Source organism: Nicotiana sylvestris, chromosome 5 (assembly GCF_000393655.2).
Source record: "Nicotiana sylvestris chromosome 5, ASM39365v2, whole genome shotgun sequence".
NCBI lineage: Eukaryota > Viridiplantae > Streptophyta > Magnoliopsida > Solanales > Solanaceae > Nicotiana > Nicotiana sylvestris.
The window spans coordinates 177232468-177255890 of NC_091061.1; the positions used below are offsets into that span (position 1 = coordinate 177232468).

The window sequence follows — 23423 nt, forward strand, 5'->3', positions numbered from 1 at the left end:
CAGTTACAAGGATTACGTCCATACGGATGTTAGTAGCATTAGCTGCAGTGTATGGTCTTGAAATTCATCAAATGGATGTTAAAACGGCCTTCTTAAATGGAGAGTTGGAGGAAGAAATTTACATGGAACAACCTGAAGGGTTTGTGGTTCCAGGTAAAGAAAATAAGGTATGTAGACTTGTTAAGTCCCTTTACGGACTAAAACAAGCACCCAAACAATGGCATGCGAAATTTGACCAAACAATGTTGTCAAATGGTTTTAAGATAAATGAATGTGATAAATGTGTGTACATTAAAAATGTTCCAAATCACATAGTCATTGTTTGCTTATATGTGGATGATATGCTGATAATGAGTAATAACATTGCCAACATAAATGCTACTAAGCGTATGCTAACTAGCAAGTTTGATATGAAGGACATGAGAATTACGAATTTAATTCTGGGGATTAAGATCCAAAAGACTCCTCAAGGTATGGCATTGTCACAATCTCATTATATTAAGACAGTACTTGAAAAATTCAAGCACTTAGGCTTTAAAGTTGCAAAGACTCCAATTGACGTGAATCTTGCACTAGCAAAGAACAAAGGCCAAAGCATATCACAATTGGATTATGCTCGTGTGTTGGGATGCTTAATGTACATCATGAATTGTACACGACCAGATATAGCTTGTGCTATAAGTAAACTAAGTCGATACACGAGCAATCCAGGCCAATCTCACTGGATGGCAATGAAACGAGTTTTGGGATACTTAGAACATACCCAAAACTTTGATTTGCACTACAGTAAATATCCTGCGGTGATTGAAGGATATTGTGATGCAAATTGGATCACCGGTTCAACAGATTCGATGTCCACAAGTGGATATGTATTCACTACTGGTGGAGGAGCGGTATCTTGGAAGTCGTCCAAACAAACATGTATTGCCCGCTCTACAACGGAGGCTGAGTTCATAGCCTTAGATAAAGTCGGTGAAGAAGCTGAATGGCTCCGGAATTTCTTGGAAGACATTCCATTTTGGCCCAAACCGTTGGCACCAATATGCATACACTGTGATAGCCAAGCGGCAATTGAAAGGGCTGGGAGCGTTATGTATAACGGTAAATCTCGTCATATACGACGAAGACATAAAACCGTTAGGCAACTTCTCTCTAGAGGAATTATCACGATTGACTATGTAAAGTCAAGTGATAATGTGTCGGATCTACTTACAAAAGGCCTAACTAGAGAGGTAGTTGAGAAATCATTGAGGAAAATGGGACTATGGCCGAGAACAAGTCATTGTGGCGGTAACTCTACCTAGAAGACTGGAGATCCCAAGATCTAGGTTCAAAGAGATCAAACAAAGTCATTAATGACTGTTTAACATTGTCAACAAAAAAAATTTTAGTCCATTCTCGTGATGAGACAATGTTCAGTACCAAGGATAAAACATTAAGGCTTTTTAATGATTTTTAAATTTGATACAGGGTATATCAAATAGTGTATCTACGGGATGACACGTTTAGGAATCACCTATGTAAGTGTGAAGTGTTAGCCGTTTCAAAGAGAATTTTGCAAGGCCAATTCTCTACGCACTTATGAAACCAGGCAGTGTTCATGGCTGAAACGAACACAACAATGAGAACCAAAGACGGTTAAAGGATTGATTGTGTGACTTATGGTTGTCTAGGTATACACTAAAGTTCGACGGTTCAAAGATATCAAATCTACCGATTGACCGAGTATATCCGACATAAGTTCACTACGGAAAGTTCAAAGGGAAACCTACTTATCCAGATGCAATTAATCCTTGCTTGCAAATCACACAAGTTTTTCATGCATACTTCCGTGATATAGCCATTACCCATTCATGTGGGGGATTGTTGAGTTTTTGTTTAAGATGAAATAGTCTTAAAATTAGAGTGAATGGGAAATGGGATTTGGATTTGGATTCGGATTCGGATTTGGTCAAATGATCGATCGATTGATTAATTTTTTGGACCAAATTTATTTGTTAATAGTGAATATTAACGTGATATAATTCGTGTTTGTAACGGATGTTTTCCAATCCGTGTATTGTGTGCAACACTAAGCAATAAGCAGCCTAGTGCACCTCCCACAATTGTGCAAGTGCTCCTCCCACCAAGCAAGTGTACATTCCACCATGTAAGTGATTCCTCCATGATAGCCTAGTGCTTGTTGTACCATGGAGGGGGCGGATTTCTCTCAAATAACTGCTATAAATAGAGCATAAGTTGGAGAGAAAGAAGAACACATCGGAAAAAAACACTCAAAACACTCTGTATACACTGGATATACACTCTGTATACACTGGATATACACTCTGTATACACTGGATATACACTCTGTATACACTGCGTATACACTGGAAAAACGAATTGCAATCTGATATTCTCTTCAGTAAGAATTCAACATTGGCTATACTTTGCATTCCTTCCTCTCAGAATTTCCATTCGACTTCTGAGTTGTCCTCCTTATTCTGCATTGTTTTTAACTACAAACAAAGCATCCATAAGTGTGATTTGCTGTCGAACTTTGTGTTCGCTGAAACGCTGGGGTTTGAAGTACCGCTACACCAGTGTGTAATTCGTTCTATCTTGGGAGGAAATAATCTATAACCTTAGGTACTAGGAGGAGATTAAATTCCTTAAGGAAACACTGTGAATTCAGTGGGCTCGAATTAATTTCTGTTTTATTTATATTTACGTTTATAAGCTAACGTTCTAATTTCCAGAATCATTATTTACAAATACAGGCAAAATAACAACAGTAATTGTATGAGGAAACGATCTCATTTAACCAGTTACAATTTGAATAGAAGAAAATAACTTCACAAAGATTTCATGTGTTTTATTACCAAAATAACGCTTGTAAAGGACCATAAAACTGATATGCTGAAACTGTACATTCAGTTCTTTACATTTAATGTATGGTTCCATCTTACTCAGAAATTTGGATCTGAACCTTCTAATGAAAGATAATGGAAGGCAAAAATCGACAAGCTGAATTTCCCACAAGTGGGGTTTGGTCCGGGGAGGGTAAGATGTACGCAGCCTTACCTCTACCCTAGGAGGACAGAGAGACTGTTTCCGATAGACCCTCGTTGAAGAGAACTGCATGTCAAGTATGACTACAATATATCAATATAAATAGCATTAAACGTCTTTACTTCATTACCCAGCCCGTCTGTTCTAAATTCTTTTCAAAAATAAAGATATATTAACAAATTGCCAAAAATTCTTAGATGCAATTAATGGTTTGGAAAAAATGCACACTGCTGAATGAGCCATTTCCTGTATATTGTCCCACTGAAATGAGTGCTAAGGACTTACCAGCTCCTAAAGTAGCTGAAATTCTTTGACATTGGCACAAATAAATTATAAACAAAATAAAAAGAAGGAAGAATAATAAAATCAAACATAAAAAAGAAGGAAGAAGAAGGCAGCTAAGGAATCAAATTTTGTTGACTTGTTTAGCACAATAATTATCAAAGTATTGAATGAAACTTCCCCAGAAGTGACGCGCTGAAATCTTTCCTCATGAGAAAGGGTCTTAAGTCATTGATGGTGATAGTCAAACTCGTCTATTTTTTTTTTCCAAGTTTACCTTAAGTCAATCAAATTGCAAGCAATATTTTGATGCAAATTAGAGAAAAGAACAAATGAAGTAATATTAAATTAGAGCAAACAATAGGCACAGAAAGACAACAACGACACATTGAAAAAATAAAAAATCTGAAAGGGAGATAACAAGAAAAGTTGTTGCACAAAAATCCACTCAAGTGTCTGCGTCAATTATTTTCTTGAGCCGAATGTCTTTCGGAAACAGCCTCTCTACTCCTTCGGGGTAGGGGTAAGATCTGCGTACACGCTACCCTCCCCAGACCCCATTAGTTAGAATTTAATGGGTTGCCATTAGTTGGAATTGAATGGGTTGTTGTTGTTGTCTGCATCAATTAGTGCACTAAATTTTTCTTCAAGAGAAAGGTATGATTTTCAGTTTGCACTAGGAATCTGTAGTGGACCTAAGAAGATAGTGTTTGTGCAAAGAAAGTTGTTGTTCTTTCCTTCTTCTTTTTTTCTTTTTTCTCTTTTATGTAAGGATATATTGATTCTTGAATCATCAACCTCCTCTTATATATAGTCTGGATATATCTTATAGTCTTGTCAATATTCAGTCGTCAAGTAGGTAAAGTAGGCATACGAACCACTTTGCCTTAGACTCGATTGGAACAAAGCAAAGGAGGCGGAATGGACAAGGGCGATCTTGCTTGGCACGAAGGCTGCTGGTTTGGGGGGTAAAGTACAGTACTGAAGTTCCTCGGACTTCTAGGCAGTTTTTCTTTTGTGCAGCTGTTCACCGTTGGATCTCATCAATACAGCCCCCTATAGTTTTCGTTCGGTCTATGTAACTAGAGATTGGTTTGAGTGACCTTGAGAAAATACAAGTAGGTAAAGAAGTAGAATATGACTAGCAAGATAGTATATTGGTGGTTGTTGATTTTGCTCATAGCAAATGGATGGTGGTGCTGTTATTGTTGTTGGAAAGAAGAAAGAACTGCTCTCTTGCAACTCAAGGCAAATATAAACTACACAGATCATAGTTATTTGTCATCGTGGGTTGCGAACGAAACCTCAGATTGTTGTCAATGGGAGGGAATTGTTTGCAGCAACACCACCAGAAGAGTCACTGAGTTGGCCATTACTGTCAAGAAAATTAGTCAAGAAGAACAACTTAGGACTAATGGTACAAATACTGATGATATGTTGAGGAACTGGCTTTTCAATGCATCTTTATTTATTCCCTTCAAAAATCTCAAAGCTCTGCTCCTCCCTGGACATGCAATTGCCGGTTGGGCGAAAAATGAAGGTTTGTTCTCTCTATATACAACAAACAACAAAAACAAACCCAGTGTATTCCCACAAGTGGGGTCCGAGGAGGGTAGTGTGTACGCAGACCTTACCCCTGCCCTATATTTAAAAGGCAAGGAGGTTGTTCCGGTTATATACTAGGCACAAAGTTTTCTTAAAACTTGCGACCTTAAACATGCTTTAACAATTCCATGGTTATAAGAGCATGTCATTACGAGTAAAATGAGAATTTAAAGTTCAAGAGATTTCAAATATAAAAAAGGTGTCATTCTCTTTTAAACAGACTAACAAGAACAGAATATCATATAAAATGAAACAGAGGGAGTAATACATATCTACAAAATGGTCCTGCCTATCCACATAGGACTTATTAGTATGATCACAATAATTTGAACTACAACTTCCAAATGTTAACTATATACTGGTTTAAGAATGTTAAGTTTAAAGTATAGTCTATTTGACTGTTGAAAACTTGTCTCTGACATGTAATTTAGCATGTCTGTTTTACAAGTTTCTTGATAATTTTGATTACAGGTTTCGAAAAACTGAGACAACTGAGGAAACTAGAAAGACTTGATTTGTCCGGGAATCAGTTCAATCGCAGCATCTTTCAATCTCTCAGTCAACTTTCATCTCTCAAGTCATTGAACCTTTCATACAACAATATTGGATCAGGTTCCGACATATGGTTTACACACAACAAAATTGTATCAGGTTCCAACATATGGTTTTCCCTCTGTTTTTCCCTTTGAACTATTGGTCTCCTCAGAAGAACAAGAATATTCTAACTAATCCATTTCCTTAACATTATAGGTTCTGAGAGATTGTCAGGTTTAGACAAGCTGGAAATCCTAGATTTGAGCAATAACAATCTAGATGATGAAAATGTTCTCTCTGCTTTAGGTAAGTAAACTTGTATAGTTTCCCTTTCCCTTCTTTTTTCTTGGTAGCTTCATAACATATTATAACTATAAATTCCTGGACAGAGCTAAATACATCTAGAATGGCGTTGAAGAAGCTCGATATAAGGTACAACAAATTCCGGAGTTTTATACCAAATGAAGGTAAACATAATTCCTGAAGTTTCTTATTATCTACATCTTGGTTAAATATATTTTGTTTCACCATTTTAGGGTTCATTTGCAAGTCGCTATTACCAATTCAACTCATGCATTTACACTTTCAAGTATACAATTTAACACCTATAACTACATGTTGACGATTCTTCTATGTTTCTTTGGCATGTAAGAGTTGGGAGCTTTAAGAAATTTAGAGTACTTACTGTTAGATGGAAACACATTGGATGAGAACTTTCTCAGGAGCAGTGGTGTAATGTCATCTCTTAAAGTATTATCAGTAGCTAACTGCAACCTCAACGGAACCCTACCTCGTCAAGGTAATTTCAGATACAGCATTCACCACATTATCTTTTACACAACTAATATACTTGTTCATCTTTATAGGCTGGTGTGATCTAAAATATCTGGAAGAACTAAGTCTAAGCGGAAACAGCTTCACTGGAAAACTCCCTACATGTCTGGGAAACTTGACATTTCTTCGGGTATTTGATCTGACCATAAATCAGTTTACTGGAAACATTGCTTCATCTCCACTTTCAAGTCTCTTGTCCCTTGAATATCTCCTGTTAGCAAACAACAACTTTGAAATACCAATTTCATTCGAATCATTTGCTAACCATTCAAAACTTAAGTTCGTCACTGCTGACTACAACTCAGTAATTGTACAAACTTCTTCCAAAAGCTGGATACCAAAGTTTCAATTGGAAGTCTTGTCTTTAAACAACTGCTCTCAAATGCCAAGTTTCCTTCATTATCAACGTCATTTAAGGCTTCTTCGTCTCTCAAAATGCAACATTGGTGGAAACTTTCCAAATTGGTTGTTAGAAAACAATCCTAGACTTGCAGAAGTTTTATTGGATGGAAATGCATTCACTGGAATTCTTGAATTGCCACTCCTTCCTAATCTAAAATCTTTCGATATCTCCAACAACAAGATTCAAGGACAACTTCCTCCTAACATTGGGTATATTCTCCCGAATCTTGTGATATCAACGATGTCCAACAATATGCTTGAAGGCTTGTTACCTTCAAGTTTTGGTGACATGAAAGATCTTGCAGTCTTGGATTTGTCATACAATAAGTTAATAGGAGACCTACCAATTGGATTGGCTCATAAAGGATCCAAGTTAAATTTTCTGAGATTGTCGAATAACATGTTGAAAGGGGAGATATTTCCAATTTCAGCGAACATCAACAATTTGTATTATTTATACTTGGACAGGAACAACTTCTCAGGCCCAATTCCACAGAAGTTATCCACTGCTCCTTTGATTACATTGGATTTGAGTTACAATAACTTGTCAGGAAATGTACTAGCGTGGCTTGGTAACATCCCCTCCTTAACCTCCCTCGCGTTGTCCCGAAACCAGCTAAAAGGCCATATTCCACCTGATTATTGCAGACTTGAAGGACTTGAGGTATTAGATCTCTCTGACAACAACATTGTTGGCGTGATCCCGTCATGTTTCAATGCTTCTCTCAGCTTAAAACGTGTGTACTTGAGCAAAAATAAGTTACACGGGGAATTCAACATGTTCTCGAACTCAGATCTAAAAGTCCTGGATCTTAGTGATAACAACTTCAGTGGTTCCATTCCAAAATGGCTGGGCAGTACTCTTGAGATAACCACCTTACTCTTGAAAGGAAATCGTCTTCAAGACACCATTCCAACACAGTTATGTCATGCAAGTAACTTAAGAATTTTGGATCTTTCTCACAATAATCTCTCAGGAACGATACCTCATTGCTTGGGAAGCTTAATGCAACAAGAAATGTTAATAGAACTATATCCATACAGTACATCATCTGGATATCCAGGATTCCAGACGTTCGGAGAAGATGCCTTGATAGATGTAGAATCCTCAATCAAGTTATCGTCGATAATTTTCTTTCTAGATAACTATGCATGGGTTGGAGCAGAGTTTACGACCAAATATAATACCTATTCCTATGAAGGTAGCATTGTTGATTATATGTCTGGAATTGATCTTTCTTGCAATCAGTTCAGTGGTGAAATACCTAAGGAACTCAGTAATCTTACTGAGATTCGGGCACTAAACTTGTCACATAACCACATAACTGGAACAATACTATCAGAATTCTCGAAGCTCCAGAATATCGAGAGTCTGGATCTGTCCTACAACCACTTGACTGGAAGGATTCCTGCACAACTTTCAGAGTTGACAACTCTAGCAGTGTTTAGTGTGGCACATAACAATTTAACAGGTAGGACTCCACAGCGTTCAGCGCAGTTTGCAACTTTTAATGAAAGCAGTTATGAGGGAAATCCTTTTCTTTGCGGTCCTCCATTACATATCAATTGTATGGAGAGTACAGAGATACCGATATCCCCTCCTAAACCAAATTGCTGTGAAGATGATACTGGTTTTCTAGATATGGAGTCGTTCTATATCTCTTTTCTTGTGGCATATGCAAATGTGGTGCTCGTAGTGGTTGTAGTCCTCTGTGTAAACCCCTACTGGAGAAATGTTTGGTTTTATTTTGTCGAGTCTTTCATGTATCCTTGTTACTACTTTTTTACTTCCAAAATGTAAACTGTACATATTAAGGTCATTGATAAGTTAATCATGCCTGAGTTCTGTTCCTATACCTTCTAGTTTCTTAGTACCAAGTAAATGATTATTGAGATGCTACTATCTGCTTTCCTAACAAATTCAAAATCAACATAACCATTTCAAAAATCATCAGCAAACACAAGTCTTTTCTACTCTAGAACACAAACACATGATAAATGTCGCTGTTAAAAGAACATACCTCAGCAAATTTAAGGAAAGACTGTATAGCCGCTGTAAAAATTAGATCCACGTACTAATCCATAACGATCAAAGTTGAAGCATCATCCTATTGGTCAAGCAAATTCAATGAAACAATAACTGGTACTATAGAGAAGCAGCCATAAACTAGAGTCTTGATCAATTTGAAAGATATAAGAAGAAAAAAAACTGAATTTTGAGTTGTTCAATCAAATAAAGGGAAACTGGAATTCATAAATGCCTTAAAACTATTTCAAGGTTAACTTTTAGTTAGATTCATTTATGTAATGGTCATTCAATTGCTTGTTGAGAAAGTAAAGGAGCAAACCATTTGGATAGTGAGAGTACAAGGGAAGAAGGACCAAGGACGAAGTCAATGGTTGCTTTTATTCATTTTCAAAAAGCATAAAAACACGTACTTTTGTATTATCAATTAGAAAGTCTTCCTTTTAGAAGATTATATCTACTAATGAACTTTAACATTTTTAATAAAAGTATAAGTAAAGTTACTTATCTACTATGCTTGGTATAAATTTGTGTCTGTAACTTCTCTTCCCGACCACATTCTTTCTCATAATAGATTATCTATTTCCATTCAGAAAAAAACTAGCAAAATGGCAACATTTTCAATTATTACGGTCTCCAGAAACCAAATCTAAAAGTGTAGTAAACATAGAATACAAAAAGAAAATAAACATACCTTAATAGTTTAAAGTCATACTCATCTCAATGTTTATTAATTCCATCATATAATTGACACATTTTCAACTATTCCAGTCTCCAGAACCCGAACCTAACAGTGTAATGAACATCCAACACAAAAAGAGAATGGACGTATACTTTAAAGTCATATTCATCTCAATGTTTATCAATAGTAAACAAGAATTAGTCATCGCTGTGGATTTTTCTTAGCCCCCATTTGTTGGGGGTGGGGGGGGGGGAGGGAATCAGCAGAAAAAGAATTGTAAGCCTCCAACTTCAGAAAACGCCTTAACCACCGAAAATCAAAATGATTTCTCAACTCCTCTTGTCCATCTGTCTTCTTTCATTACATGCCTTGAGAGCCTGAACTTCTGCAACCAACCAGTTTTCTAAAAAATTAGAAAGCAAAAACAATTCAGCACGCATTTTTTAAATTTCCCTGACCGTGTTAATCAAATTGATATTTTAAACAAGGGAATCTCAGTACACACATATATACAGACACACCTGAACACAAAAGTGTGCACTTCTGTCATACTGAATCACAAGCCGGATATAAACATGCACATGTGATTCTGAGTAGAGATCCCGGTAAACTATGTTCCAATCCGCCACTTGAACTATTTTTAATATTCCACTTAACTTGGATACTGTACTAACAGTAACAGCTATGTTGAACTCTCCAAAGATGTCGCCGCACCTGTGCCGGATCTTCCAAAAATATAGTACTTTTGAAGGATCCGACACACACCCTTTGAAGAGTCCAAATAACATAGACTAGCAGTGGTAGAGCTACCTATTAGGAAGGGGGTTCAATTGCATCCCTTTCGTTTAAATAGTATTATGTTGCATAAAGAGGGTAAAAATAACACCTAAGGGTGTACACTAGTAGTCAATAAAGTAGGTTGATAACCATGAGGTCTCAAGTTCAAACTAGGTGATTTCTTTCCATTTGACACAAAATTTGATGGACAAGAGTTACGTGGTACATATGCTGGTGGGAGACGATAGGCACAAGCTGGTCCAGACGCGGTTTTCAGAAAGAATGGTAAAATAATTTTTTTGTATATCTATACATTATTGAATCCCCTTGACAAGGGGTAAATGTTGTATTCTAGCATTTTTTGAATCCCCTTCCTGGTTCCGCCAGTGCGTACTAAAATACGTAGGTTTCATAATACAACCACAACTACTACTGCACATATGCTATATGAATCCTCATTATTCATGTCGCTCCATTTAAGCCATTTTGAGTAGAAATTATTGTGACCCTTGTTACTCGTTTTCATCATGTTCTTTAAGATAATCTATTCAAAACTAATCTCAGTTTGATCCCCTAAAGCAGAAGCTATAAATAACAACAAAGAGAGCAAACGCAAACCACTAAAAGATTCCTAAATTTTGCATTCCAATTTAAATAGTGCATTTTTTCTCTCTTTCTAAATACTAAAACTCGTATTCATCAACCAAAAACTTAAAGAAAATACCCGTTTGACACAAATGGAAAGAACAAAATTTCAAGCAAAATAGAGAGGGAAACAACAGAAGATACCCTTTTGACAAGACTTCCAATTCCTGTCAGTATTTATCAGACAATCCTGCAAATATAAATCCTTTGATCAGTTCCATTTCAGGGTTTAGAGTTTTAGAATTTAATACTATTATTTCCTAAAAGCGAAAATCTTAAAATATTTAAAGAACCTGTAAAGATAAGTATAGAGAAGAGCATTGGTTGAGCTGCTTCACAGTCTCATCATCTTCGTCGGCGTCGTCCTGGTGCAGCGGCGGCGGCAACGGTGGCGAAGAGGGTGGCGCGTTGGGAGTTTGCTTTCGGTCCATATATGTGCTACTTTAATTGGGACAATTTTTTAGTGGGTCATTTGACCGTATAAAAGTGAGAAACATAAAACAAATTTACCGGTGGTAATTCAAAATTAGCCGTAATTTCAAAAATAATTAAATTTAGCCCTTTTTTATGGCAATGTTCAAAATCCGAAAATATTCCAGCATAATATGCTAGAGTTCGAATTTTTTACATGTAAATTTCGAGCATAACATGTTGGAATTTCATAATATGCTGGAATTTCAACATAATTTGCTGGAAATCCATACACATGTGGAACTTTTAGTATATTATGCTGGAACTTTCAGTATATTATGTTGGAACTTTGTGTGTGCTGGAATTCCAACATAATATGATGGAAGTTCATATACAAGTGCTCCAATCTCCAGTATATTATGCTGCAACTTTCCGTGTGCTGAAATTCCAACATAATATGATGGAAGTCCATACACATGTGTTTCAATCTCCAGTATATTATGCTGGAAGTCTAGAACTTTCTGTATTGCCACAAAATAGTGGTTATTTTTCAATGACTTTGCAAACACTGACTATTTTTCAATTATTAGTCCGAAAACTTACTAGCTCGTGTTATTTTGACCATATAAAAGCCAAACGGGACATATTGCAAATTTTCCAAACCTCCTCCCTTTTATTTAATTCTTTAATATATTTATCTCCTAATTGCACTAGCTAAATACTCTTTGATTGCAAAATAAGAACAAAAAAAGAATATTTTGACCTATTCATCGGGTGTAGCCAGAAGGGTTTACTTTCTTAAGTTATAGACCAGATGTCCCATTAGGGTAGGAGTGGGTGGGGTGTAGGGGGTGGGTCGGTGAGATGGAAAATAGGGCGGGAAGATTGAAAACGGGCTCAAAAGGGAATATTTTCAATATTAAAATTTTAGAAGACATTATTTAAAAATGAGAAATTAAAGTGATAATTTACGTTATACAATAAAAGAAGAGGAAATATTTTACTTCATAGCAGAAGATTTGCTTCATTTAAAAAAGTAAAACTATAAGTATTGGGCTAATACTTATTATTATTTGAGAGATAAAATCTTCTGCTCTATAAGTCTACATGTTAAGGATTATTATTACATTCAAAGTTGGATCCCTAACATGTTCTAAATGAAATATAAGTATACGATAGTTCTAAATGAAGCAAATCTTCTGCTTTATAAGTATACATGTTAAGGATCCAGCTTTGAATGGAACTATTTGAGAGATAAAATCGTAGTAATAATAATAATAATAATAATAATAATAACAACAACAACAATAATTTTACTATCTAATAATGGTGACAACAATAATAAAAATAGCAAAAATAACGGTACTAATTAGATTTATTTTGGGATAAAAATAGTAAAATAAATATTCTTACATTATTAATGATATTAGAAGCTCAAAGAGATAGTTTGAAAGAAAGGAGGGACAAAATTGGATGTCAACAATGTTCTGGTACCATGATAAAGATTTGAGCTTAGCTCGATTGAAAGGAGAGAAGATAAATGAACCAGAAGGTTTTAGAACAGACGCTCCATTGGAGAGCAAATTGAGCTGAAATTATTTTCTCAAATCATACTGAATACAATGCATGTGGCTAGTATATATATACACTACAACTACCAGCTAGGCTAACCAATTTTTCTGCTTCCACTAATTCTCTAACACCCAATCACCATAATTAGTTATAACTAACTTCCTAATTATACTCACGTGTTAGTCACGTGCTACTCCTCTCTTTAATAGTTTGATATAGGGGTAGCAAAATGGTTAAAAGAAAACAGTTAACCACCCATATTATCCACTAAAAATGGATTAGATAATGAACTTTTTAAAAATGGGTCAAATATGGATAAGAACCATATTATCCATGGATAAGAACCATATTATCCATTTAGAAAATGAATAACCAATGAGTAATCAATGGATAACCAATGTGTCTAACTTTTACATTTATAAAGCCTCAAATTGAGGGTTCCTCAAGTTAGGGAGACTAAGAATTCTCCCAGAAGTGATCATATGCAAGAATTCATGGATAATATAGTTACCCATTTTATCCGATGGTTAACCCGTTTTTATCTCTATTAAATATTGATTGGGTCGGATAATTGATCTGTTTTTATTACCCGTTTTCAACGCGAACCATATCCGCCCGGACAGGCCCGTTTGCTACTCCTAGTTTGATATGAATAAACCTCTATTAGCACAAGTGTGTGTCTTATTCAAGTCCATACCTCAGTAGTTAATATTCTTTTGTTGGGTAGTGTTGGCAAATGAGGGGCCATATGCTATGGTTGTGGCTACAAATTCTCCAGTATTGCATGTCTACTCTTTTCTTCACCAATCACTACATCCAATTTCAGTAAGGACCCCTCTTTCCCTTTAGTTAAATCCATTTCCTCCAACCCCACTCCCTTTCCCCTCCTACTCTCTCTGTACTCTGTAGCAAAGGTAAGTCTTTTTTCCTTTACTGTTATTGACTTAATTCCCTCATATCTATCTTTCTTGTTCCAAGATTTTAAGTTTTTCTAGTAGCTTTGCTTATTTTTTCATGTGGGGTGTTCATCAAATTCCAAGATTGCAGCTTTATTATTATCACCTCATTTTTTTCATTAGTGGTACCTCTTTGTTGCTGAAACTGAAGTTTTTCTCTGCTTGCTTAGCTTTATTTTGATTGGTTTCATGTGGATGTCTATCAAATTCCAAGATTTCAGCTTTATTATTATCACCTCATTTTTTTCATTAGTGGTACCTCTTTGTTGCTGAAACTGAGGTTTTTCTATGCTTAGCTTTATTTTGATTGGTTTCATGTGGGTGTCTATCAAATTCCAAGGTTTTAGCTTCTTCTTTTTTTTTTTTGTAACTGTGGTTCGGGCTAGCTTGCGCACACCTCGATTAAATCCACGTGGTACCTGGTACCTCCTACCAGCACAGACCAAGATTTCAACTTTATTATTATCCCCTTACTATCGTTCATAAGTTCTACCTCTTTGTTGCTAAAACTGAGGATTTTTTCTGCTTGCTTAGCTTTATTTTGATTGGTTTCCATTCGGGTGTCTATTAAACTCCAAGATTTTAGCTTTATTATCCCCACATTCTGTTCATCAATGGTACTTCTTGGTTACTGATACTGCAAAGATTTCTGCTTTGAATGTGGCTTAGTTTAAAGCAAATAGGCAGTCAAAGTGTAGCTAATTAAGAAAAGAGTTTGAGAAACTGTTGCTAGAAAAAGAGTAATGAAATAAGGAACATAGATAATTGCCTTTTTCATGGACTTCTATAGATGACTGGTGGAATTCATTCAATATGATGGTATTTGATTGAAGATGGCGTTTAACACATTATTTTGACTTATGTGTATTACATTAGTGATAGCTCAAGGAAATATAAAAGTAATGGTTTATAGGAGGTTAGTTTGATGAACACTAATGAATTTGAATTCTTAAAAGTTGTAAAAGTTGGATGAAAATGACGTGTCAAACATTTTTCAAAATCCCGAGAAATCTTATAGATTGGCTTAGAGGGGTACTAATCAGTACCTAAATGGTTTCTTACAAAGGAAATAAAGATTTCTTAGCCTTGATTGAGTCTTTGGGTAAGAAAAGGAGATTTGACGGGACATAAGATAATTGTGGTCAAATCTTTAGTACTGATTTGTGAAGGCTAGGGTGCTTTGGAGTTACTAGTTATTATGCATTCATAGTTGCTTTTTTGGTGATCCTGATTGCCATTTACAATTGAAAACTATTTGACTAATCTAGCATCCAAATCTATTGTATAAAAATCCAAGTATTTTGCTATAGTATAGTAAAAAGAGCTTTTAATTTGTATCAACAAGAGCAGTCGCCTAGTTGAAGCATAACTTGGGGGAAAGCTTACATTCTATCATTCTATAGAATATGGACTCGAGTCTGAGTAAGAAGGACATTGTTGGTCATTTGATTTTGATTTGTAAGACAAAGAAGAAATAGATATTGCTTGGTGCACTACCGTCAAATGTAACTCATCATGATGGTGTGATAATTCATTATTTAGTAGATTGTTTACAATTTGATATGGGGAGAGTGCATTAATACCTTCCTTAAGCTACTACTTCAATATATGGAAAAATTCACACGAAGTTATTGCACCATATTTTGAATGCATTTCACTTCAAACCACAATATAAAATGCAAAATTACTTAAAATGTTGTAATTTAATTATTTTTTTTGTGGTACACTCTACCAACGAGGACATCGTAGAGTAACCTTTGTCTTTATTTACGTTAGTAACCATTTTGATACTAGACATTTATCTATAGTCTAAACAAAAAATCTTATCTGCTTAAAATTTGTTTGCTTTCAGGTTTTTGGTTAATGCTTTGTTGAATATTTCTTCGCCTCTCTGGAAAAGCCAGAAATTTTGCTTTCGGCTTGCATGATATTGTAGATAACCATGGCTACTTCAAATGGGATCATTTATTATTCCGCCAAATCACCTCAACACCCAAAGGTTCACACCCACAGTCAAGGGATTGAACTTAGCAAACACAAAGGATATTCCCCTTTGCCAAGACTAAAGTTTTCTAATAAGGGGTTCTGGGAGGTGTGTGGAAAACTAAGCAACCGTGTCATCTTCAGGGGATCTCCTGTGTTATGTCGTTCAACAGAAACACATGATACTGAGACAAAAGATTTTTCCAGAAACAGTGGTGATTATTCCAACATATCTAGGTAAGCATAGTTCAACAACAAATGGTCAATCAATACATACCAGCAAAAATATGAAAAGAACTGCTTACAAATGAAATTTCAGCTGTGCAACAGTATGATTATTATTACTTATTCAAAGTCTGAACATTCATTAAGAAACTTGATGTTGGCTTCATGCGGAGGCATTTCCTTATTTTTGAGGAGGATGTTGTTACTTGTAGCTTACTATAATACCAATCATCTTTTGCTGCTAAAACATGAGATCATTCTTAATACAGAACTCGGTCATATAGTTCTTTGCCTGATTTGAGCTATTGCACAAGATGGATTTAGATAGAGAATTGGACAGGATACTAACACTGGTTACCAAAAAATAGAAAAGGGTACTGTAGTCGGTACAAGCTAGAACTTCTTTCTTTGTTCCATTATTAGACTGGCTGTAAAAGAATAGGGGCATTCAAAACACCTACGAAGGATCAATGATGTGTATTTTGGACACAATCGATTCACTACTTCTTTCCTCTCCCACCTTTCCCTCCAAATCTTTCCTTTCAAACACTATTGTGATGTTGCTTCTTGGGTTTCTTGTGTTGATATATATTTTGCAGTGTACAAGAAGATGATCATGCAATCACAGTTGGGAAAGTTATTCCTTCAAGTCAGGCGATTGCTGAAGCTTGTAAATTTGCTTACAACGATGCCAAATTTGTGAATGAAAGGGCTAAGAATGATATCGTGCTGCTTTCTCGGTATATACTATGTGCCACATGTTTGTGCATCATTTATTCAAGTCTTGCATCAGTTTAATATAATTAGTCCCTCCGTTTCAATTTATGCTACAATTTTTGATGCGACCGCAACAACAACAAACCCAGTTTAATCCCATAAATGGGGTCTGGGGAGGGTAGTGTATACATAGACCTTACCCCTACCTTATAGAGATAGAGAGGTTGTTTACGATAGACCCTAGGCTCAAGGAACAGTGGAAATCAAGCAATCAAGTAGCAAGAAATAGTAACAACAATGTAATATGGTAACGGGTGTGAATGCCACAACATGTAATAATAAAGAACTGTGAATAAAAGGACAGCCCGGTGCACTAAGCTCCCGCTATGCGCGGGATCCGGGAAGCCTAGGAGGAACACACTACTACCGGTCAACCTACAACCCTAATCCTCGACATCCACTTTGATGGGACCGTAGAGTTTAAGAAAGAAAGACTTTTGGAACTTGTGGTATTAAACATGTCATGAGGTTTCTGCGGCTATAAAAGCATTCCATAAAGGGTAAAATGGGAAGTTTAAGTGAAATTGTTCCCAAATATAGAAAGGTATCATTCTTTTTGGAACAAACCAATAAGGAAATAGTGTCACGTTTAATGGAAATGAGGGAGTACCTTGTACACCCAGAAAGCCTCAAAGGGTCCAAAAACTTGATTATTGTCTTCACCGGCTTTTTCGCCTCAGTTGTTATTGATAAAGAAAAGCATTCTGTCATTTGCTGGTATTTTGGGAGTTTGTCTAGCTTTTACTTTTGGTTTTGTGAATTGTGAGAAGACTTCTTTAGTTTTGAATTGGCGTCAAATGAGGATATAATTTATGAGCCTCCACTTAGGTAGAAGGAGGACTGGCTCGCTGTTGAAAATGAGATTTTGATACTGTTGACTTCACTGTAGAATCAATCTGAATGTTCTCTAGCAAATTTTTGAGAGATTACAATTTATTTAACAATGGAAAATTGAGAGATAATTAGTGATTATGAACCATTTGGGAAGTGTCTGTTCGATGTTTTCTACCTCAAGTTGTTCTACTCATCGGCCGAAAGCCATTTGCAGTTAAAATTTCCATTATCATAATTTCTGGTTATTGACAAATGCCTCTATATATCATCTTCGAAAACTACTTTATGAAATGAAATATGAACATTAGCTTCATGTGGAATACCTTCTCAATTTATTTTTACCTAACAGGGAAATAATGAGGATGGATGCCCGTGCGCGCCAAGATGTTGCATTTCTTGGTTCAGAATTTCTTAAGCTTGATGGTAAATTCTTCACTCGGTTCTCAAGCTTTGACACATGATGAAAGAATCATATTCAACTGACTATTAACAATTGGAAAAGGTCTCCTGCTAGGAACCAAAGTTCAGTAGTTTGATGAATGCTTCTTATAGAATGCACATACAGAGAAATATTGTATAGTTGTATTCGTGAAGGAGATAGGGATAATAGCAGTTGGATAATAACTTTTGTTGTTTGATGTTGGTGATACACTCGTCAGAGTCTGATTGGTTACCTTTTTGTTTCTTTAAATAGCTCGGGCACGGGAAGATACTGAGAAAGTTGATCATGATGTCAAGAAAAGAGCCGAAAGAATCCATCATGTTGCCACAGTAAGAGAGTTTGTTCATATGCTTATCTACCATAAGATATGTCATCGCGAATGCTTATTAATTGTGCTTAATAGATTCTTAAAAACAAAGCTCAATCGGGACTGAAGAAAGCTGCCGATCGACACTGGAGTGATGGTGCCTTGGAGGTGCTCTTTTTTATCATTTTTATTAGCTTTATCTAGAATTTTGATGCAGTGTTCCAAGTTGCACAATTTTCTCCTGTCTTACTCTCGAATATCTTTGAACATCTTCTCTTAGTTTCTTATGGAAAATGTCTTAGCTAAATGTTATTGTACTCGGGAAAATAAGGAAGTTGAAAACTTTTTCTTTGACATATCATCCTTGCTAAAATATCTTCAGTTCTTTGAGCTTTTTGATCCTCAAAAAGGCATCATTTAAAGCGAAAAAGTCAATCATAAAATTGATAAACCAGAGGGAGATCTTGTTTAAAAGGGTAGTATCTTCGAAGATCTAAAAGGTTATAGCGTTCAAAGATCTAATGTGTAGAAGCGACACATGTAATCAAAGATCTAATTTATAGCAGCTTTTATTTCGCCTAATAGAGATTAGCAGTATAAAATATCCATAATGAGTCAGATATTATCTACTGGTGGTGGCTTGTCGTTTCTGCTGGCGTCTTCCCTTTGCACTCAAAGGACCTAACTGGGTGTGGAAGTGATGTTTAATGACTAGCACAACATGTGCACCATAAAATGCTGCAACCTTGTACAAGTCACCTTCTGTTCAATAAGTTTATTAATGGATTGGTCATGCATTGTGTTTAGCATTTTCATTGATAATTCAGAAGTTAAAATCTTCATCAACCTGCAGATTTGGTTTCTGTTACTGAATCTGAACATTGAGAGCAGATAGTAGCTTGTTGGCGGCATCACTGCCTTTGCTATAACTTTACGTTGCTTTTCACATAGATAGCTTCATCAAAATTTATTTGGTGGCTAATGTAAGTAATCTAAAAGTAGCTGTTTTTCCCAAAAATCAGGCTGATTTAAGACGTGCTGATTTTGTGGCAAAACAACGCGCAATGGAAGACTCTCTGATGGCTTTGGAGGTACTGTTATTGCAAAAAATGGATTCAGTCTTTCATATGATGTGTTATATGACGATATATTTATTTACTTCCTCTGCTTTTATCAATGACTGCACTCGTTTATCTATATTTCTTCTTTTTTTCATGGTTTCTTGTGTTTTGTGGTCTTTTAGTTTGTCAAGAACATTCATGATAGGATGGTGGGCAAAATGTACAAATTGTAAGTTCATCTAGTTATTTCCTTGCAGAAATAACCGATAGAAAATAATCTATCTGAATAAAAACTTCATTTCATCTTCCTACTTGATCTTTGCTCTGTTCAGGAAAAGAAGTTCAGTAGATTCAGAGAAAACAAGGCATATTACACTTGAGAAGAATGGGAAAACTCTAGAGTTTCTTCCTGGGGAAGTTTCTGCTGATCGCATCACTGCTATCCAGGTATTGAGCCTTTGTTTACTTTCGAAGTTCCAATGATTAAAATGAATCTTTCCGATATGTATAATTGTATGTTACCACCTGCAGGAAGCTTATTGGGATATAGCATCGGCACTTTCCGAAGCTGATGGAATTGACTATACTGATCCAGAAGAGGTCCTAACTTAAAAAGTTAAATTGATCCCTCCGTCCCAATTTATGTGGCACCCGTTTGACTTGGCACAAAGTTTAAGAAAGATAGAAAGACTTATAAGCCTTAGACATTTGTGTGGCCATAAATCATCTTAATAAGGGTAAACTAAAAATTTTGATACTAAATTGTTTCTAAATATAGAAAGGTGACATTCTTTCTGAGACAGACCAAAAAGGAAAGAGTGCCACATAAATTGGGACGGTGGGAGTACTAATTAGTTGCTATGACCTTTGATGTATTTATGCTCTCTTACATATCTCATTTCTATTATATATTTCCGGATTGGAGCAGCTCGAGTTGTTGGTTGCAACACTAATAGATCTTGATGCAATGGATGGTAAAAGTAGTGTATCATTGCTTGCTGAGTGTTCAAGTTCTCCTGATGTAAATACGAGGTTGGCTTTTTTATTCTCTTTTGACATTTCTATGAAATGAATGATAGATCCTGTGATATTCTACTCGCGCTATCCCGTGTAATCTGTGCGCCTAAACCTCAAATACTTAAATACTTGAGGCTCACCAAATTAGTATTTCTGCTCCTTGAAATCAACTGCACTTCCAACTTCTTTTGTCTAATATCATCTTGATACGAAGATGAAGGCGTTTTACCACCCTTGTTTCTAATATGCCACATTTACGGTGCCCTCTAGAATTGTCATGCTTGTTACATGTCTCACAATATCCATCATTTTCTCTATTTGCAATTGTTGAGAAGCCTTTGCCATTTTATATCTAATCTGTGACTTGGAGACACTTCAAAAAATTTCGGGAAATTTCATGGTGTAGGAAAGCATTAGCAAATGCTCTCTCAGCTGCACCGTCAATGTGGACTCTAGGAAACGCTGGCATGGGAGCGTTGCAGGTACTTGTACGGAAACCTGCATTTTCTCTTATTGACATCAGTTAATATTAAAGGTAATGGAATGCTTTGTTATGTGTCCATAGAGACTGGCGGAAGATGACAACCCGGCCATTGCTGCTGCTGCATCAAAAACCATTCTCGAGTTGAAAAGACAGTGGGAAATAGGAGAGGGAGATAGCTGGAGGTTAATGGTGGAGGAAGAGTCACCCGACGATGTAGGGAGCTAAGACGACAACTGAACATATTAGAACACGCGCGCGTAACTCAATACTGTAGATATCTAGATGAATGGACTAATTGATATTTTGGAGTCCTGTGAAAAATAGTTCATAAGCTCTACTTACATTAGAAAAAAAGAAACAAAACTATCCTAAATGATATTCATCCTTTCATGCTATGTAGCTTGTTGTCTCGTTGGATCCTTGATATTTATGTATAAAAGGTCTAAAGCAACACTTTATTCTTCTTATACAGAGAAGATTTCAGATAAATATTTTGTTCTGGTGAATGTTTGACAGACCGATGACTTTCTATAAAAAAAGAAAAAACAGTCCGGTGCATTAAGCTCCCGCTAAGTGCGGGGTCCGGGGAAGGCCGGATCACAAGGGTCTATCGAATGCAGCCTTGCCCTGCATTTTTGCAAGAGGTTATTTTCATGGCTCAATCACGTGACCTGACAAAGCTCCCCTTTAGACATATGACTTTCTATGAATAAAATAATGTCTTATATTAGCGGTATAAGAAGTGGCTATGTGCCTATTTCTCCCTTTAATTAAGTTGGTAATATATCCCATCATTACTCCCTTATCCATTTTCCCAATTAGCCCCTTTATTGGAAAAAAATAAAGGGAAAATTCAGTAGGGTTAGTAACGCATGGATTGTTTATGTAAGAATTAGTAATATAGTGATTGTTAATCCGGTGAGTAACAATGATGAGATTGTTATGCAATGATCAATACTTAGACAAACAGTTTAATCTACAAGTATTTTTATTCCACATTCTATTCCGCATATAATCATACATAAATACTTACAGGTTTTGATCTAGTTGAATGACTGTTTGGTTTATAAAGTGATTTCTTTTCCATTTTCTTCATTAATTTAGTACCGCCAACCAAACATGTATTATGTTATGCAGAATTTTATGTTGAGATTAATCATCATATCATATACTATATTATAAGTGGGAACATCTCAGGTGAAAGTTAAAATACCAAAATGTCTTTGTAAAGCTGAATGACACTATTGCCCTTCTCTATTAAATACTATTGTTGTAATATTGTAAAACAAAAATGAAAATACAAGTTAAAATAATATCTGAAAATTTATTATTGTGTTATAAATAGAGTTTTATTTAAGATGAATGTCTATATTTTAGAGAGATTTAGGGATTTTACTTGGTGGCTAAGTCACTCTTTCCCTATAAATAAAGGGGTTCTATTCCATTGTAATTCATCTAAAAGCAATAAGAATTCTCTCTCTCTCTCTACTTCTCTCTGCAATACTCTTCTTCTTATTTTATTGTTTCATAACACGTTATACTCTAACCAATTGAGTAGAAGCTTCGGGATTGAGCATAATGATTGTCAATTGTTCCATGAACTTCCTTCATGATTAAATTCTGGATTTAAGGTAAGTATTTTACCGTATTTTTCTCTTTTATTCTATAATTTGATTTTAACAAGTAAAGACAATAAATTTTGATTGTAACTCTAATGGAGTTAGTAAAAAATTATAACCACTCGAAGTGGTAAAATTTCTCTGTCTTGCCATGATCAAATTCATGTATGATTGTGGGCAAAGAAGTATAAACTCGTCCCATTGAATTTGTTTCATTCTCATTCCCTTAAGAGAATGTGATAGCAGTATGTGATAAGTCTGAAAAAAAATTATTACTATGAATGTATCAATGGATGTGGACGTGGTAATAGATGAAATTATAATCGTCATCATTGTGGTAATGAGAACAATAAGGATTCTCAAAATAATCCTTCACTTTATGAAAGTAATATTTGTTATCGATTTGACATGAGATTTTGTAAAGCACATATAAATGATTATGGTCAATTCATGATGTGAGTGTGACAACATGTGATTTATGAACACATATTCATTAAGAATATGAACGTGTTATGGTAGTGAATATACCATATTCACCTCTAGAATGAGGTTTGAGAGGAAATAAAAAAATAATGACATTATTATGGCATGAATGGTCATTGGTCAAATGCCTATTATACGCCAAAATATTTTGGCGATGTGATTATGAAAGGACAACAGCAATGCAAGGAACAAATCTTGTATAGAATTTGATCATGACTATAATGGTATAACTTTCTCTTTAAAAGAGATATTCACCATATGAATGTTGATGAATATGTGGTAGTGGCAAATTAATTGAGAGCTCCGAAAGAGCCAATTATTGCTATTTTAGAGGAATAAAATTGATTATCAATAAGGCATTGTGTTGTAGTAAGTCTCAAAGAAATTTAATTGAGTTTCTAAAGTATTCGCGAA

The 23423-nt window shown here is 35.5% G+C and overlaps 3 protein-coding genes across 5 annotated transcripts; 2 read left to right on the top strand and 1 right to left on the bottom strand.

Moving 5' to 3' along the window:
• Positions 1 to 5508: 5508 nt before the first annotated feature.
• LOC104221704 (cuscuta receptor 1-like) lies at positions 5509 to 8543 on the top strand. Its single transcript, XM_009772820.2, has 5 exons — positions 5509 to 5589; positions 5689 to 5778; positions 5862 to 5939; positions 6125 to 6271; positions 6339 to 8543. Exons 3-5 carry the CDS (start codon positions 5879 to 5881, stop codon positions 8507 to 8509), a joined length of 2379 nt encoding a protein of 792 aa, XP_009771122.2. The 5' UTR covers positions 5509 to 5589; positions 5689 to 5778; positions 5862 to 5878; the 3' UTR covers positions 8510 to 8543.
• An 863-nt stretch (positions 8544 to 9406) lies between these two features.
• On the bottom strand, positions 9407 to 12843 carry LOC104221703 (uncharacterized). Of its 3 annotated transcripts, none has more exons than XM_009772819.2 (4): positions 12663 to 12843; positions 11132 to 11279; positions 10983 to 11028; positions 9407 to 9801 (listed from the first exon to the last, which is right to left on the bottom strand). In XM_009772819.2, the coding sequence occupies exons 2-4, from the start codon at positions 11267 to 11269 to the stop codon at positions 9746 to 9748; spliced, it is 240 nt and encodes a 79-aa protein (XP_009771121.1). In that variant the 5' UTR covers positions 11270 to 11279; positions 12663 to 12843; the 3' UTR covers positions 9407 to 9745. The 3 variants fall into 3 exon arrangements, with proteins under 3 accessions (XP_009771121.1, XP_009771119.1, XP_009771120.1); XM_009772817.2 differs by having other exon boundaries at positions 9407 to 9819; XM_009772818.2 differs by lacking the exon at positions 12663 to 12843 and having other exon boundaries at positions 9407 to 9819; positions 11132 to 12501.
• Positions 12844 to 13607: 764 nt separating this feature from the next.
• Positions 13608 to 21396, top strand: LOC104221702 (senescence-associated protein SPA15, chloroplastic). Its single transcript, XM_009772816.2, has 13 exons — positions 13608 to 13735; positions 15630 to 15997; positions 16585 to 16725; positions 17946 to 18019; positions 18291 to 18367; positions 18442 to 18513; positions 19368 to 19436; positions 19589 to 19635; positions 19739 to 19853; positions 19938 to 20006; positions 20335 to 20438; positions 20830 to 20905; positions 20989 to 21396. Exons 2-13 carry the CDS (start codon positions 15720 to 15722, stop codon positions 21130 to 21132), a joined length of 1266 nt encoding a protein of 421 aa, XP_009771118.1. The 5' UTR covers positions 13608 to 13735; positions 15630 to 15719; the 3' UTR covers positions 21133 to 21396.
• The last annotated feature ends 2027 nt before the right edge of the window (positions 21397 to 23423 follow it).